The following is a 17,892-nucleotide window of genomic DNA, read 5'->3' on the forward strand; positions in this document are numbered from 1 at the left end:
GTAGAACAGTATATATCATGAATACACTTCAATTGAACTACTAATTCCCTTCACAGTAATGACGCTTGAACAAACAGAAACCAGTAGGCTCATTTAAAATGTTAATGAGACGCTATGACGTCAGCAGACGTCGTATGAGTCCGGGTCTCCTCTCGTGTCCCCCGGCTGCACGAGGTAAGCATGAGATATTTGAAGAAAGACAAAGTGCAACATGACCGGTGAGGAAACACAAATATGTGAGACATGCATTGCAACAACACACCTGGCAGGAATGTGCCGCACGCCGCACGCACGTTTCCGCTCTGCGTCTCAATATTTCCTCTCCTCTAGTCAAACCTCCACACATCTCGAGTCGACCTGTACACACACAGTCGGACCGGTCTGACCGGGCTCCGTGTAAATACTGCAACTCTTGGACAAACGGCCTGCAGCAGGTTAATCTTTCAACATGTTTTCCGGAGAGGAAAAGGAGCAGCAACATCCCCGATGTTTTTGAAGAAAAGAAAAAAGCCCTGAAAACTCCTGCCCCTCAGCTCAGAGTGTCTCTGTTTGTTCACTGGGTGGTCCCTGGAATTCCTACAGTACTTCAGGCTGCATTAATGTTTGTCGGACGACAACCGGTTTAAGACAATGGGCGATTCTGTGCGACAACAATAGGTGGAAATACAGCTGCCGAGAGCCGCGCGCGCACTTTGCCTGCAGATGAGCCGCATGAGAACTTTAGAGTATAAAGGAAACTGCGAGGAAGAGGGAAGCTTTTTTTTCCTCCTTCTTCTGGCACATTAGTTGCCACTTGGAGTGCTTTTTTACATTTCATTCATTCTCTTTTTTTCACTCTGCTCACTCTCTGTGCTCCTCTCTGCTGCCCGCCCTCTCTCTCTCTCTCTCTCTCTCTCTCTCTCTCTCTCTCTCTCTCTCTCTCTCTCTCTTTCTCCCTCCTTGCTCAACCTGCTTATCTGAGCTGGGCAGGGCTAGATATGCTCTCGGCACAGGGGGAGGGCCTTGCCTGCTTTCAATCAATAACCTCTGGAATTCAGAAATACAAGTAGGTCCTGTCTCTGGCTGCACCACACACACTCTCGAGGGCGGTGCTCCCAGGCGCACTCGACGGACTCTCTATCTGCTCCTGGCACTTTCTGTCTGTTCCCGCGATGGCTAACCACACGTCTCCAGACTACTTCAGCTGCTCCCTGTGTGTGAACCTGCTGAAGGACCCCGTGGCCATCCCCTGTGGCCACAGCTTCTGCATGGACTGCATCAGCGGCTACTGGAACGAGGCCGACTACACGGGGATCTACATCTGCCCCCAGTGCAAGATCACGTTCACCCAGAGGCCGGTGCTGCGGCCCAACACCACCCTGAGCATGGTGGCCGAGAAGATCCGGAAGAGCGGCCTCAACCTCAACCTCAACACGTCGCAGGGGAACCTGTACGCGGGGCCCAGCGACGTGCCCTGCGACTTCTGCACCGGGAAGAAGTTCAAGGCCATGAAGTCCTGCCTCAACTGCCTGGCGTCCTACTGCGAGAAGCACCTGAAGCCGCACTACGAGTCGGCCACGTTCAAGCGGCACAAGCTGGTGGACGAGCTGGGGAACCTGGACAGGAAGATCTGCCCGCAGCACCAGAAGTCCCTGGAGCTCTTCTGTCGAACCGACCAGATGTGTATCTGTGCCATCTGCACCGTCAGCGAACACAGAGGCCACGACATCGTCTCTGCCGAGGCGGAGAGGGGAGAGAAACAGGTAACGTCCCGTTAATGCGAATATCAGCGTACGTATGTATCACATACACACACATATATCAGCTTTTCAGAGAGTGAAACTGTGATTTCATGTCAGCAGTGGATTCAGTGCAAGCTGGGACTCGTCTAATTCAACTTGAATGTGCTTCACAGTCAGATAAACTACTAAAAAGAGATGCTTGGATCATTATATTTGCACAGTCGCTGGAGTGTTTAGAGTTAAAGCAAACAGTGTTTTTTCCCCAACCCCTACCCAGCGCTACAACTGGCAGCTTGTACTTTGACCCATTTCACCATATCAGCTAAAACTGTCAGGCATTCGCCGCCAAAACAAATCCAGCTCTCTGATTAGCTGCAGGAAAGCCGGGGGAGTGTCTTCCCAGTTATCGCCCTGTGAAAGCTGCTTTTTTTTTTTTTGTCAGAGAATGCGGCGTTCCAGCTGTGGGAGAGAAACACAGAAACTGTCTCTTGACTTCCCTCGTCGATACCCCACCTGTGGGAGCGCAGGGTCTGTAACGATACTGGAATGTCAGGGAGGGAAGGCCTTCAAACGCACGTCCAAAACCACGGCAAAGCACATTCAAACGACTCACCAATCACAGTGAAGGGATGAAGAGGAGATAAGTCGACAGATACTGCGGTGTAAATCTGCAGCATTCAGAGCAACTGGGTGTTTTTTCCCTTATGAGTAATTCAGCTGTGTTTTTTTGCCGGGCTATATAATGACGGGGTGATCATTCACCCCACTGTTTCCTTCACAACGTCGTGAGTCTGGTTTCTCTCATCCAAAGATTATCAACCTGAGTCTCACACTCCTCTCTCTCCGTCTCTCGCTTCCCTCCCTTCGCCCCCCTCCTCCTCCTCTTCCTCCTCCACCTCTCATGTTCACCCCCCCATTAGATTCCCCACATTCCTCAAGCTTATCTTGAAGAATGGGTTGGTGGGCTCGAGTAAAAGCTGAATTAGGAACCCCTCTATTCTGTGTGTCAGTGCTGCGTGCACCTTGAAACATCTCTTTTAAAGTCAGGCAGCGGTAGATTCGCATTCCTAACGTGATCAGAATTCCTGCACAGATTTCTTTTACCCCCCCTCCGAGATAAAAGCCGGCCGTATTAAGAAGCTTCTTTGAGCGGGCTTTATTAGACATGCCAAAGGGCCTCCCCAGATATTCCTTGATGGGAAAGAATGTTTTTTCTACTGAGCCAACAAATATGGGGCACAATAAAACAGCATGGCATTCAACTAAATCGTATAAATCCGAGTTAATGCGATTTTTATGATCAACTTCTGCCGCATAACAAAAACAAATGTACAGCAGTGCACGCTGAACAAAACTAGAAATAGATGGGTGTGTAATGTGCCTTTTCTTTTCCCGCAGAAACTTTTGGGAATCTCCCAAGCTGAGATTAGACAAAAATGCCAGGAGAGGGTGAAGGAGCTGGACGAGCTGAAGACTGCTGTGGATTCATTGAAGGTAGGGGTTTCATGCATTTACATGCAAGAAGACATATATTAGATATAAGATAAGTTCTGTACAGCGGTGTCGTCTGTACACCACTGACACCTGGAGTGTCTGTCCAGAACTCGGCCCAGAGAGCCATGGTGGAGAGCCAGAAGATGTTCGAGGACATGATCCGCTCCATTGAGAGGATGAGGTCGGAGGTCACCAAGCTGATCGGCATCAACGAGAAGGCGGCGTTCAACCAGGCCGAGGCTTTGATCGAGCGGCTGGAACAAGAGATCGACGAGCTGAAGAAAAAGGAGACCGGCCTCAAGCAGCTGTACAGCACCGAGGACCACATCCACTTTTTGCAGGTAAGCAACGGCATCAGGAAGCAACTGTTGGAAGAAGAAATGCATCTGGAGATCTGATTTGAGCCTAAATGCTGAAGTAGTTAGTGTACAGGTGTGGTTTTTAATAATGGGTGTGACTACAATGACAGTGTAATGACATATTAAATCCTTTGTGTCATTTTGGGTGGAGGCATTTGAAGATGCTCATTGCTCATAAATATTTCCTATCTTTGGTTATCCCATGAATCCATCTCTGAAGTTGAAAACTTTGGAACCATTTTTGTCTCCAGAGCTCCGTTTCCTCTGTGTTTGAGTCGTTGTAGGAACCCCAAATGAATTCCAACACTTGTGTGTATTATACGTATTTCTTCAGGAAAATCTTGGGAAAAAAATGTATATCTGCAAAAAATAATCCTTTTAAAAGATATTTTGATCCTAACTATGAACATCCAGCATGATATGAGCAAGATTCCCCAAAAATGCCTCCTGGAGCGTCAATAAGACACTTTTTTAGAAAGATTAGGACCTAAAGAATCTGAATCTGCAACAAAAATCACAAAAAAACAAAGTCTTGGCCTGTTAGGAAGGAGTTTCATTCAAAAAACTGTGTCGTTTGGTTTTAAAACGAAAACATTACGCATTTTAAGCCAAAAGATTATCTTAATGGGGCATGCTGGGACTTAGAATTGGCGCGGGAAGATTTTCGCGCACGGTTTCCATAAGATTAAACACTTTAAAACCATGTTCTTAGTGTGTAAAATACATTTGTTTGACCTCTCACGGCTCGCATTCGACGTCGCCTTCGTCCTCGTCACGACATCTTTTTCCCTCTTCCCGCCAGAACTTCCACTACCTCTGCACGCCCACCGACGACGGCTTCCTACCCAGAGTGACGGTGAACCCGGACTTCTCCTTCGGGTCTGTCAGGAAAGCTGTCGCCGAGATCAAAGACCGCCTGGAGGAGTTTGGCAGAGAGGAGCTGCTGAAGATCTCCAAGTCAGGTGTGACCGAAGCAGCAGAATACACAATGCCTCTGAGTGATGGGGCAGAAAAGAAAAAACCCGCCAGAAAAACCTGCTGAGTGAGAATGTGTTGTGTTACAGTGAACGAGGTCCCTGTGTACACCACGGAGAGTCGGACATTGGACAGAAGGAGCAGAGGTGAGTGCTGTCACGTCCTATAGCGGTATGAGACTGCGGGAGGTTAATTATTATTGAGGTTGACACTAAATAGTAGGAGGCAAACCACAAAGTGACTTCACAGTTATTAAAGGCATGTGTGTGAGCTGACGCGGCGCTTCTTCATGTGCAGGCAAAGAAACGGTGGACAACGCGCCTGCTGCTCCCCCAGAGCCAAAGAGCAGAGCAGATTTTGTGAAATGTAAGTATCCGGGGTCGTATTCAACTGAAGACAATTGAACTCCGACCCAATTTTTCTCGGTTGCTCATGAATCACTCTGAAAATGCGTCGACTCCGCTCCGCAGACTTCTGCCAGCTGAAATTGGACCCCAGCACGGCCTACAAGGAGCTGTACGTCTCTGAGAACAACCGGAAAGTCATCCGCACCCGGGACCTGCAGCCCTACGGGGACAACCAGGAGCGCTTCGACAGCTTCGCCCAGGTGCTGTGCCGAGAGGCCCTGTCCGGGGGCCGCTTCTACTGGGAGATCGAGTGGAACGGGGAGTTCTCCATCGGGGTGGCGTACAGGGGCATCAGCCGGAAGGGCAAGGGCTCGCTGTGCCTGCTGGGCTACAACGACAAATCCTGGAGCCTGCTCTGCTCCGACACGGGCTACTCCGCCTGGCACAACCGGGTGGACAAGGCCGTCAGCGGGCCCCACTCCCCCAGGATAGGCGTGTACCTGGACCACTCCGCCGGCGTGCTGGCCTTTTACAGCATCGGCAACTCCATGAGCCTCCTGTACAGGTTCGAGACCACGTTCGTGGAGCCCCTCTATCCGGGCTTCGGAGTAGGAACCTCGGTCAAGATCTGCAATGTCAAGTGAACGCCTGATAGTTTGAGCTCTCATCTGAAAAATTTGACAGCCTCTTCCGTGTGTTTCTCATCATATACAGCAGTGCTTTTGGAATATATATTTTTGCAATATTTTTCAAACTGTACCAAACCACATTATTGAAGTTATATCGTTCCTGTCCAACGTGTATACACTTTGTTTTTTAACACTACACAATCGCGTATATCACAGTTTATATTACAGTTTGCTCTCAAATCACATATTAATGAAATACATAATTACTACTTAATCACACAAGTACAATGCAAAGTCTTTGGCATCAAGCAGAACTGCTGTATAATATTATATCATGTCTCACTTCTTTTTTTTACATATACACACATACTTCATAAAGGGTGCGGCAAGTTTCACGTGATGATGTCATGAAAGGTTGTTCTTTGAGATAAGAGCATTTTTATTATGATAGCTCATGCCGTTGTTGGCCAATATCATTGCATCAGTCATTTAAAATATGTTGCACCCTTGTGATCGCGATGAGTAACACAATAACATTCATGTCGGTGCATCAGCATTAGTATTATTATGGTTTCAACACATTCAGAGGAATATTTCACAGTCATTTCATTTTGTCATGTTTTGATATTATCGGAGTTGCTGAGAGTCCTTATTGTGTGTTATTTCACTTGAACTAACCCTTATTTAATTTGTATGTATGTTTGCTTATGTAATGGACAACCAGAGTACACAAAAATACTTGTTTTGTAACAAAATTGTTCATTTGTAGTTCTAAATAAAGAGCTAAATGAATGAATTCACTTTGGTGTTGAGATTATTTATCTATTCCTCCACAAGCACAAACAAAGATCACATTGTGTTCTTTCTATCTTGACAAATGAATGGTCAATCTTTTGGATTATAAAATGATATGGACTACTTTTCTTTTGTTGTTTGTGCTCTAACAGCAAGTAGCTGGACCAACCAAGACTGGTCCTTCTTTAAGTATTGAACTGGGATGTGAACCATTGTGTTTTTATTCAACAAACCACCTGCTCTGAAACAAATTACAGCACCAACAGCTGCTGAACATGGACGACAGGAACAGCTCCCTCTGTCGCTGGATTACACAAACTGAATTGTAAAAAAAAAGAAAAGTGACCTCTGGCAGTAACTCAATGTGTGCTAAAGTTAGAAACTGTTTGCCAATTAATTGTGTTGTTTTTTGTGGCATGTTTTGGTCCGCCATGAGCAAAATGTATTTGGTTCCATGTTTTGTTGTAAAGTGCGTTTATTTTTATTATTTTACTTTTATTTTGAAAAATACGGTTAAACTGGACGTTTAACGAAGAGGAACAAGTTCTTACGTTGGTTTGTTTATTTTACAAACCACTCATCCACTGTAAAAGACAAATATGTATATGCACAGGTTAATAGTGACCTTGACAATCATGTTAATGTAAATATTGAGCTTATTTTTTATCGGTTTTTGTGATGTATTAGGTTATACTAGAAGACTTTCAAATGTGCATTTTTTGAAATACAATATATAAATATCAGTGGTGGCTGGTGGAAAATTCATATATATACATATATATATATATACATATATACATATATATATATATATATATATATATATATATATATATATATATATATATATATATGTATGTAAATATTGACCTTGTGATGTTTTAGTCGCTTCAGTAGGTTATACTAGTCGGAATAACCAACAAAACTTGCATTTTTTAAAATAAAATAAAAATATTTATTGCAACATCTTGAGATATACTCCGGAATAATCGGACTGCTCTAGTTACGAGGTATTTTCTTTCAGATTAAGAATTTACAGTAAAAAATATGGTAAACCCTTTAAAAACAGCAGGTTCTAGTTACTCCATTGGTAGAAAACATTATCATCCATCTTCCATTTTCCTACAGAACAATATATATTTTATTTATTTATATTTATTTATACATTTAAAGAATATATAAAAGGGATATCCATGTTGGACACACTACTGCTACCAGTGTATGTAATATGTACCAGCAACAAATTGGGGAATAATACAAAAGCCAAGTTAGACTCACTAGACTGTGACATTTCCACAGCCCGCTGCAGTACATAGACTAGTACTATGCAGTACATAGACTAGTACTATGCAGTACATAGACTAGTGCTATGCAGTAGCAGAGGCTCTATGTCTCGGTGCTAGCTGCTCTAACTGGGTCTTTACGTGACGCACAGTTTGAATGGAAAGGGCACAATCTGGACACTGAACTAAATGATGAAGGTTCATTCAGTTTGTGACATCCCGGTTTCGAGGGCGGACGCCCTAACCACTGAGCCACTGTGAGACATTTATACTGGTATACAGGGTAATAGTGACCTTGACGATCATGGTAATAGTGACCTTAGCTTTATTGTGACGTATTAGTTGCTTGAGTAGGTTATACTAGAAGATGGAATTAACAAAAATGTCAAACTGGACAGATTATAAATCTGGCTTCTTAGTAATCTGGCTGTGCTGGAGTTTTCATATTTGCATTTTTTTTTTTTAAAAAGCCATTTTAACTAATCAACCAGAACAGTGTCTCTTGTCAAACAATGTAGCGTCCACAGTACCAAGGACCATTACAATGTGTATATAATATAAACATTCATGTATTCTAATAGACAAAACGAGTCACAAAACAAGTTATTTTAAACAATAGATAATTGGTTTATTGGTTCCCATGATTCTTGCAGGAAGTTGAGCGTACAACGCTCAAATGGAAAAGAAAAGCATGACAGTCCAAAATTCAGACATCATAGCCAATGATGCCTTTTTTCCCAATGCACTCTCCAATGTAAAACCACATCAACACTTCAGTTGCCACCAGTCCATTCCTTACAGCGTCCTGTGAGAGGAAGAAGAAAAAATTAATTAGATTTTTGTCTGCAGAGAAATCAACAGGGTTCAAACACATTTTGACCGACGGATTTCCATTACCAAACATTTAGTGACATCTTGGTGTATACATAAAGTGAGGAAATGTAGTATTTAAACTAACAATGAGGATTCCAAAGCATACAGTAAACCTCAAATAACACAAATGAATGAGGGACAATAGTTTGAGTCAAAGAATAAACATTTATATAGATGCCTGTATGTATGTCTGCTTATATTTTGAGCATCTTTCTTTTAAAAACATATCAGTTATTATATATGACTTTAACACATTTTCATGTCTTTTCCAAAATGCTTAGGATTTTATTTTTTTCAAGGACTTTTCCAGACGTAAAACTAACTATTTTAAAATAACATGACTTTTCCAGGTTTTCCATGAGCATATCAAGTAAACCGTGATATTAGCCACCAATGAAAATATTGTCTGTCGATGTTTACTTTGATAATTGATTTTGTACAGCACAGACTATCAATGACGAAAGACCAATTACTTTTGCCAGGTTCCAAGATCCAAAAATATTTACGGTCTCCTTCCCTTTAAAAATGGTAAGACATGTATCATGCCTTTAATTTTTTACAAAACAACAATTTAGTTGCGTCAATGGGTCACTGTGGAGTGTGGGCCATTACAGAGACCTGCAAATGACATGAATGACCAAAGATAGATGAAGATTACGCGCTAACCTATTCGTAATTGTAGCTGATTTACCAAGATTTTAAGGCTTACTACTAATATATGGCCTCCACAATGTAATACTTAGAAAATATGTTCTAACAGCTTAATAGAGAAAGGTGTTCTCTGTGAGGTCTGCCAGGGTCAGAAAAGGTTGTATCAAGGTTGGCCAATTTAGGCAAATCAAATTGCAATTCAATAAAGCTACATTTTAATCGTGTTTACTGTTCGCAGGCAGTCAAACCTGTATGGCAATTTATTCTGTCCTCTCTGACACCGACAACAACCTCGTGTGTCAGACTGAGAAATAAACGGTGCATGCTTGCATTAGGCTTTCTAATGAAATTGCATGTCACGATAGTTTTTGACCAAATATACTTGCTATATGTTTACCAATCGCGAGGAGACAGACACACTCTCTCTTTATAAAAACACACACACCAAGGTCTTCCTGACAATAACACACGCACCTTCACTTTGAGTTGACCGAGACGTCCTGACTGGAGACCCTTGATGACGTGTAAAGCCCCCTGAATGGCTTTTGGGATCTCGGCAGGGGAAGGTGGGACAAGTTCAACGCGGGCATAGTGCCAGAAGGTCGCTAGCCGAGGCTTTGAGAAGGTGACAGCGGCTACAGGAGAAGAAATACTGAGATTAGTCAGGTTCAACTATCCTAACTACGCTGCGGCTCCAGTTAGCATTGAGCTGCGGAGCTCTTAGCATCTTGATTGGTAGCTTTAGCCACGTAGCTAGCTTTACATAGCTTATTCTTAATGACTGTAAACAATACAAGTCACGCGTGTTAGTTGGCTAAAACAACTATTTAGTAAGACAAAAGGAAAACAACATGAAATCTCACTTCAGTGTCTCTGTGCCGAATAGCATTAGCTATAGCTAACGGTTACCCCCTTCATTCAATGGATGGCTGAGTGTCCCTGACAGCATCGGCCTAGCTCACGTCTTGTCAATAAAGATTATACTGCCTACTATTCAGTCCATATTGTTACATACATATAAAGATGAATAACACAATACATCAACTTACCGCCGAGCAGGGTTGGTACTTTAGCGACCAGTTTTTGCACTGCCTGTGCCATGTTGAAGCGTTTGTCGATGCTAGCCAACTGAATGTCACCTCCAGACGAAGGACCCGGGACTTTAACTGACCGCGCAACTGCCTGTACAGAAAGAAATAGCACGCTTCTCTATGATGGGTCGCATTTTAAATTATGTGCGTGTGTGGCGCGAGTAACATTTGAACGTTTCCATAATTTCAATATAGTTTGAAAATCTAATATCCTAATTTTCCTAATTTTCCTAAATTTCCTTCCCTACCTTTTATAAATCAGTTATATAATTGAGCTTCATTAGAGGGAAGCGAAACCTGAACCTTAATAATTTATTTAGTTTGTTTGATAGTTCACATACTTATTAAAATAGATAATTGTTAATAAGAAATAGAAATAAAAGTGTATGAGTGACATGAGTTAAATAGTTATCCCAGTTATGAGCGACCAAGAAGATGTGAGGTATTGATTTATGAAAAATGTGTGAGATTCTTTCTGGTCTACCTTTCAAGGCCACATAACTGGCAAATTCTGACAACAAATCAACAAGTCAGTCTGTTGGAGAATGGAGAACTCAAAATCACCAAATTATGTCATGGTCAAATAGACTAGTATATTTGGTCAGATCAGTTACATATAAATCATAATATATGGTATACATTTAGCTGTTATATGTGTTGTGCTAGTCCCTACTTTTACATTTGTCTAGAAACTTGAATCTATTCATTCTTATATTCATTTTCACCAGGACGTGTTTGTGTTATGTATTCGGCTCGATTACATTTGGTTGGTCAATATTCAAAAACACAGATGTTGTGCAACATAACAACATTGTTTTTTCCTCCTTCACAACTATATTTGATGTTAGTGTTTATCTAAATAAACAAACATTCTGCAAGTTTTTTGATGTATCTTTTATACTTAATACTGTTTGTAAAACACACACACACACACAAACACATACACACACACACACACACACACACACACACACACACACACACACACACACACACTTTCATTCCAATGACAACAATGTAATTAACCCTTTGCGATAACATCATTGCAGTACCAGTTTTTATTTTCATTTATCACCAGTGCTTTACATTACTGATGATCAAAATTATATATTTTTAAATTTACAAATCTCTTTCTAATTCATCAAAGCTACTGGTTTCCATTCATATTTGAACAATAAGAAATAGATAGATAGATAGATAGATAGATAGATAGATAGATAGATAGATAGATAGATAGATAGATAGATAGATAGATAGATAGATAGATAGATAGATAGATACTTTATTCATCCGCAAAGGGTAATTATAGTACAGATAGTTAAGTATAGTGATATATGATGGTCCTTTAAAATGTGTCATCTGATTGAGAATAAATGTGTAAATTGTTGGCTAAAAGTTTTACATCACTGAATGTATAACACTGTCCCATAATACATTTTCATATCAAATACACATTATAACATTTCTTCAACTGGCGCCATTGCAGTTTCATTTCGGTTATTTCAACTGTTTCATCTTTTGATTCCTTTGAGAACCCCAATCTAATTAAGGCAATCTCGACCAATATAATAATAATAACAACAACAATAATAATAATAACAACAACTATAATAACATGTTTTTCTTCAGTTGACACATTTGACGGTTGAATGTCTTCAGACTGTCTTTGACGCTCACAAAAAAGAAATCTCATAATTGTCCTCCTCCTGCTGAGATACAAACAAGAAGATATATGTGAAATATTGTGGACATTGAAATAAACGTGTTTACACATTATGTGGTAGAAAACATTTTTAAAAAAGTGATTTACCTTATTGTCACTGATATCTCCAGCAGGGCTTTTAGTTTGCTTTAACTTGTTGTAGCCAGTCTTCTCCATGACGAGTAAGGTAATAAATTGTCCTCGCTCCTTCACAAGCATCATCACATCTTCCAGATACTTCTCCTCCACATTTTGTCCATTGACTTCCATCACCACGTCACCCTCAAGCAATCCGGCACTCTGCCCAGAGCCCCCAAAAGCCACCTACAGGGGGCGAGGAAGATAAAGATAATAAATAATATAACCACATTTGACCATCAATAATAACATCTCGGCCCGCTCTCTTCTGGTTCTTTTGGCCTCAGTGGCGAATGTTGTATTTCGTCCCCACCTGGCTGACGAAGGTCCCGGGCCCTTGGGGGAAACAGCCCAGGTTGAAGCCAAACCCCAGCGGGCCTCTTTGGAGAGAACAGTGCCGGGCCTGGCAGGAGCCGGTTTCCTTTAGTGGTGACGGCTCCCCTGCAGAGGCTGATACGCCGCTCTCCTTTTCTCTCTCAGCAGCACCGTCCTCACTAAACAGAAGAGGCGACAGACCCAACTGCAAAACAAAGCAAGGGAATGGTGAACACTGATCTTCATCCGGATGTTAATCCGGCTCAGCTATGGTCTCCAATCATTATGAATTCGACCGTAAGAAAAAAATCAGAACAACAAGAATCAGAAAAGTACAATTTCTTCAATAAAGTCAAACTACAAAGATCTATTTGTAAGAGACATTTACGTGCTACTAGAGTACTACTACTGCGCTACCTTCTTTATTCAAGGTGTAGTCGAACAGACAGAAGATGTAGAGACTTCCTGCTGTCCTGATGTCAACGGGGAGCTTGCTCCACCATTGAGGAGCAGGACAGAAAACAATCGTGAATCTCTATTGAAAAAGACACTTATCCGGTCAGCGAAGCCCACCTGGGTGTAAAAGTCCAGCCCCTGGAGAGTGATGGTGGTGAGGGAGACCTGTTGTCCGCTCAGCCTCACTCGGTCCACAATCTCCTCATGCGTCAGTGACTCCACCGACTCCCCATTGACCTCCAGCAGCATCTCTCCATCGCGCATGCCCGCCCGCTCTGCTGGACTGCCGCCGAATATCTCACGCAGAACATGAACTACATCATTCAAAAAGAATAAACAGATATTCACTCGAGTCGAGAAGGCCCGTGTGTGACTTTCCCACACCCTCAGTTCGTCCTCTTACACGTGCGTCCGGATGGCGCCTTCTCCAGCCGCAGGAGGAAGCCGTACCCCTCCGACCCGGAGACCAGGTGCAGCTTTCTGGCCCTGGAAGGCAGGTTGTGTGGCACGGCCATGCTGGGCAGGATGGGCATCCTCTGTCGCATGTAGTTCTTCTCACTCTCACCGTCGATCACTAAGATGGTGATGTGATTGCCACATTTTTTCATCTGCAGCACAAGGATAATGAGGACTGACGACTTTGATCTAATCAGCAAAGCAAAGTGCAGCACAGCGGCATGAAAAAGAAGCGCTGACTTCGTACCATCCTGCTGAGAGCAGAGTGCGTGAGGTCGGACACCGTCGCTCCGTTCATCCACACCAGGCGATCTCCCTTACACACCCCGGCCTGTTCAGCGGCACCTCCCCGCACCAGGCTCACAGAGAAGCAGCCTTTCTCACCTGCAGAGCACAAACAGGGCCGAGCGACTGAATAACGCACGCCCTCGTCTGTCATTTATCTAATCTCGAACTTTGGGCTTGGTTACCTTCCACGGGCGTGAAGTTGATGCCCAGGCCCGAGGCGGGGTCCCTGGTGATGTGGCAGAGTCTGGGCGGTTTGCAGCCCTCCCCCTTGTGAGCTCGACCCAGGCCTCGGACGTCTTGACCTCGGGACACAGCTTGCTCGTACTGCTCCCCGTCCAACACTAATAAACATAACTGCTGTCCACTTAGCTTTATTTTCTTAGCCACCTGATTCATTAAAAAAAGAAGAAACAGCTCCAGTTAAAAAAAATCAACCCACCCCCCCAAGTCACTTTGATGATAAAAGAAGCTCCTCCTACCTCGGTGTGAGGGATGTCGTCAACATGGCAGTTGTTGACTTCCAGGAGCCTGTCTCCGTCTTGAAGGCCGCTGCACCCGGCCACCCCTCCCGCCACTACATTTCTGATTATGTGACCCTGGCGTCCGTTTTCCACCCGCAGATGGAAGCCGTAGGACTCCCCGTCCTCTTGTTTGAGGACGCACAGACGCGGGCTGAGTGTCCACACCGAGTCTGAGCCGGGGAGAGACGGGGGAGAGTCAGAGCAGAGTGACCTCACCGGCTGGAAAACGGGAGATAATTAAAAATGTGTCTACCTGCGTCTTCCGCGGTGACCATCACCGGGTTGTCTATCCCCTCTTTCGGATTAAATGTAAATTTACTGCAAAAGGAGAAGTTAGAGACATTTCACTGAAGTTTTAGTTGCAAACTAATGACTGTTAAGTTTGAAAATTTGGTAGAATAAATCAATTAATGGCACTATTTTTCCCTCTAAACTTAAAGTTTAAGCAGATACATTTGTAAAAAAGAAAAGACAAATAAATGCTGTTTTTAAAATCTAAATTTCAAAGAATTCAATTGCATCAATTACAAATTCATTAAACTTCCTGAGCATATTATTGGCACGGCCTCACCTGTTGTTATCACTACAACGACAGCATTTATCTATGAACACCAGGTCTTATCTTGGGCCCAAAGTCTTAAAGATTACTGTGTTCCAAAAGTCATCATGTGAAGTCAATCACAATTTTCTAAATTCTTGACCAGCTGTATACATTTCATGTTAGTGTGATAGATTTGGGGGAGACATAAATGTGTAATTCTGCTTTTCAGGTTAAATGTTCAACTCTGCTCTGCGCTGTTCCTGATTATCGTGACATTTTTCTGTAGTAGTGTTTGATGATCTCAAAACAATCAATCATTGGAGCAAACAATCAGACGATAAGAAGACTTACTCTGTCAACCCTGTGATTTCCATCAAACCTTGAAAAACAGATGGATTGAATAGCTTTAGCAGCAATAACATTCAGGTCGTAAAACTCACAATTTACAATATTTATCAAATATATACTACTCATACAACACATCCCAGATCAAATATTTAGCAACAGGTATCAGATATGATGATTAACAGTCTATCACATGATGGCATATGATTCTGAACTTACAGCTCTGAACGTCTGCGCGGCTCCGTCTAAACTGTGAGGCTTCACAGTGTGATTTGCGTTTGAGCCGCGGATGACTCGCTGCTGACTTTAACTATCAGAGAAGGCGCCATAAAACCGTGGTTGACTTTATTATCTCGGGGAGGGAGTCAAAGAACGTCAGACACCTTCACGTTCCAAATGTCCAACGAGTATGTGATGGAAAAATAATCGACACTGACCTGCAGTCAGTCGGTATTTTTACAGAAATTAATTATTGTATCAGCACATTAAAGATACAATTATATACTTGAGCCCTCAAAAACTATGTTTTTGTCAGTTCATGGGTTTAAAAGACAAATAAAGAGATGTAACTGACACATGTATTGAATAATTTAGTCATTTATTTTCATTTCTTCTTTTCTAAAATCCAGGTTGTGTGCCACAGGGATCCATTTTGGGTCCGGTCCTGATCACCATTTATGTAAATGTAGTCGTCTGTTCTGTGTGTAAGTGAAGTTTACGCAGACAATATTGTTTTATACAGCTTTTCTGAATCTGTTACACTATTGTAACCCTCCTTTAATGTTACTGGATGAGAATAAAACACAATTCTAGCTGTTCTCCAGATGCAAAAATATAAAGAGTAAGAGCAATAACATATGTATTTCCACTCTATTTCACATTGAGAGAGTCACAGAATACAAATGTTAGCATTGATAATTATACTAATGATACATTTACATTAAAATATCATGTAGAAGAAGATGCAGATGAACTTAATGATGGATATTTTGTGTCACCAAAACAGACGCTGGAGAGAGAGAGCGATTGTTGAAGCAACTTTGCTCTTCGATCTGGATTACGGGGATGTCAACACGCACCCTGAGCCAGGTTCATCATTAAAGACTCACTGCAATCTATATGGTAATGCTGGTGTTTCCTCCCTGTCTGAGACAAGTAACTCCGAGTGGCACTTGAATTTGCTCATGCTTACTCATCTCCCCATAGTGTCAGAGCGCAGGAGGACGGCTCAACCTCCACTGTCATCGCTCCACTTATCTTTTTGGTTCATCGTGTCAGTGACACTGAGTCCTTGTTGCGCTGACAGTGTCACGTAGAAACAAACTGTTATGATACTGTATGCTCCCAGAAGAATGTCTTCTCTCAGTCGTCTAAGTAGCAGAAACAGCTTATACCACAGACAGCTAATGCAGGACATGACTCACTGTTTGCTTTTCCCCGACTATAAACCTTTAATTATCCTAGAGCATAGAGGTCCTCTATATAAACACAACGATGAGCCGCTGAAGCTTAATGGGATGTAAGTTGTGACTTGTGAATTAGGATCACAATTAGAAATATCCCTTTTTTCCACTTCTTTTAATCCCTTTCCGAACGAATAGATTGAATTCATTAAAGTCTTCGAAAGAATTACATTGTTCTATTTCAAATCTATATTTCTTTCGACATACAGGCAATCCTAAAGGCAGCGCAGCAGAATACCAAGAGAGCACAAGCATGAGAAGACAGAAAGGACAACGTGACAGAGCTGGACATCGAAGATTGGAAAATGTGGAAAGGTTTTTTTCGTATATTACCTGCACTTGATCTCGTGTTGTGTCTCTTTCCCATCTGGTCAGCAGTCTCCCACACAGAGGAATGGAACAGAGGGAGTGCTGTACGTTTAAACATTTATTCGGACCACAGAAACTCCTCCCTTTGAGGGACGCTCAATGTTTAATCTGTGTCTGATATTTTGAGCACACACATTTATACGTTAGGTCTGATTCGCATTGCACTGTGTACGTGTAAAAGATCAAAACACAAAGGTTGTTCCCGACTTTCGTTTTTTTGCTACTCTATGATAGCGATAGTTCTCTGTGCATGTATGCGTATCACATCTGCGCCATGTTACCGTGAGAATGACATCCAGGACATGGCCCTCGGTGTCAAGGCCGAAAAGCTCAGCGACGAGTCGCCCAAACAGACTGACAAGCCAATAAAAGTAACAAAGGAGGGATTTATAGGAGCAGAAGGAGTGGCGCTGATCAACGTGGTGAGCGTGACTGAAAACTGAACGACTGAAGTGCAGAGAAAAGGAGGGTGAGTGAACCAAAACATTGTTCTTGGTCATATCTGTTTCACCTGACGGCTTCCAGGAAGCCTTAGAGAAGCCGCAATGGAGATATTTTCAGTTTATTGTGATGCCTTTTCAAGAGAATGATTAACCTTCCTCTTGTGTTCGGGTCGCCACCGACCCAGTTTAGGTTTTAAATGCATAAATGACCCACATAACATGTGTTTATTGCATCAAGGCTTCTTAACTTTGTTGGGAACCTTTATTCAACAAAACATTTAAAAAAAAATGTTTTACTAAATTATAAAATGCTCTTGTTGAAATGATGACCTTTGTGTTTTAGGGTCGGTTTTGACCTCGTTATTAAATACGATTTGTTTATTTGATTGTGTTTTTCGACCTTGCAAATCTATCTGTTGTCTTATGACTTGTTCTGCTTTTCATGTTGTGTTTGTATTAAAGTTATATTGCTGAAAAAACATCTTTTTTAGCCTTTTTCTTGAAGTAAATATACATAGGTCGAAATTGACCCGTACCACCATGGATGTTGTTATAGTTAATATTATTAAAATTAAATAATAAAAAAAATAAAAATATTTAAAATATGTGTTCTAATACCCCTCAGTGATAGTCAGCT

The 17,892-nt window shown here is 42.3% G+C and overlaps 3 protein-coding genes across 3 annotated transcripts; 1 reads left to right on the forward strand and 2 right to left on the reverse strand.

The window, feature by feature from the left end:
* The first annotated feature begins 976 nt into the window (after window positions 1-976).
* Window positions 977-6,248, forward strand: ftr82 (finTRIM family, member 82). The gene is made up of 7 exons (XM_068600820.1): window positions 977-1,742; window positions 3,120-3,215; window positions 3,323-3,556; window positions 4,377-4,536; window positions 4,639-4,695; window positions 4,847-4,915; window positions 5,020-6,248. Exons 1-7 carry the CDS (start codon window positions 1,152-1,154, stop codon window positions 5,538-5,540), a joined length of 1,728 nt encoding a protein of 575 aa, XP_068456921.1. The 5' UTR covers window positions 977-1,151; the 3' UTR covers window positions 5,541-6,248.
* A 1,958-nt stretch (window positions 6,249-8,206) lies between these two features.
* atp5l (ATP synthase, H+ transporting, mitochondrial F0 complex, subunit g) lies at window positions 8,207-10,288 on the reverse strand. The gene is made up of 3 exons (XM_068601027.1): window positions 10,177-10,288; window positions 9,602-9,762; window positions 8,207-8,408 (listed from the first exon to the last, which is right to left on the reverse strand). The coding sequence occupies exons 1-3, from the start codon at window positions 10,226-10,228 to the stop codon at window positions 8,310-8,312; spliced, it is 312 nt and encodes a 103-aa protein (XP_068457128.1). The 5' UTR covers window positions 10,229-10,288; the 3' UTR covers window positions 8,207-8,309.
* A 1,287-nt stretch (window positions 10,289-11,575) lies between these two features.
* On the reverse strand, window positions 11,576-16,965 carry nherf4b (NHERF family PDZ scaffold protein 4b). Its single transcript, XM_068601093.1, has 11 exons — window positions 16,777-16,965; window positions 14,987-15,014; window positions 14,348-14,412; window positions 14,053-14,264; window positions 13,756-13,960; window positions 13,533-13,669; window positions 13,233-13,437; window positions 12,947-13,143; window positions 12,372-12,578; window positions 12,029-12,244; window positions 11,576-11,927 (listed from the first exon to the last, which is right to left on the reverse strand). The coding sequence occupies exons 1-11, from the start codon at window positions 16,868-16,870 to the stop codon at window positions 11,892-11,894; spliced, it is 1,602 nt and encodes a 533-aa protein (XP_068457194.1). The 5' UTR covers window positions 16,871-16,965; the 3' UTR covers window positions 11,576-11,891.
* Window positions 16,966-17,892: the final 927 nt, after the last annotated feature.

This window comes from Clinocottus analis, unplaced genomic scaffold, assembly GCF_023055335.1.
Source record: "Clinocottus analis isolate CAN_PGR_092001 unplaced genomic scaffold, fCliAna1.0.p SCAF_5, whole genome shotgun sequence".
In the NCBI taxonomy this organism is placed as follows: Eukaryota; Metazoa; Chordata; class Actinopteri; order Perciformes; family Cottidae; genus Clinocottus; species Clinocottus analis.

Coding starts and splice junctions, on each gene's coding strand:
- ftr82 (XM_068600820.1), top strand. CDS start 1,152: ATGGCTAACCACACGTCTCCAGACTACTTCAGCTGCTCCCTGTGTGTG. Junction 3,216..3,322: donor CTGCTGTGGATTCATTGAAG/GTAGGGGTTTCA, acceptor GTGTCTGTCCAG/AACTCGGCCCAGAGAGCCAT. Junction 4,537..4,638: donor GCTGAAGATCTCCAAGTCAG/GTGTGACCGAAG, acceptor GTTGTGTTACAG/TGAACGAGGTCCCTGTGTAC.
- atp5l (XM_068601027.1), bottom strand. CDS start 10,228: ATGGCACAGGCAGTGCAAAAACTGGTCGCTAAAGTACCAACCCTGCTC. Junction 9,763..10,176: donor AGTACCAACCCTGCTCGGCG/GTAAGTTGATGT, acceptor CTTCTCCTGTAG/CCGCTGTCACCTTCTCAAAG. Junction 8,409..9,601: donor TCGGTCAACTCAAAGTGAAG/GTGCGTGTGTTA, acceptor TTCCTCTCACAG/GACGCTGTAAGGAATGGACT.
- nherf4b (XM_068601093.1), bottom strand. CDS start 16,870: ATGTTTAAACGTACAGCACTCCCTCTGTTCCATTCCTCTGTGTGGGAG. Junction 15,015..16,776: donor CAACACGAGATCAAGTGCAG/GTAATATACGAA, acceptor CTGTTTTTCAAG/GTTTGATGGAAATCACAGGG. Junction 13,144..13,232: donor GGCGCCATCCGGACGCACGT/GTAAGAGGACGA, acceptor TGAATGATGTAG/TTCATGTTCTGCGTGAGATA.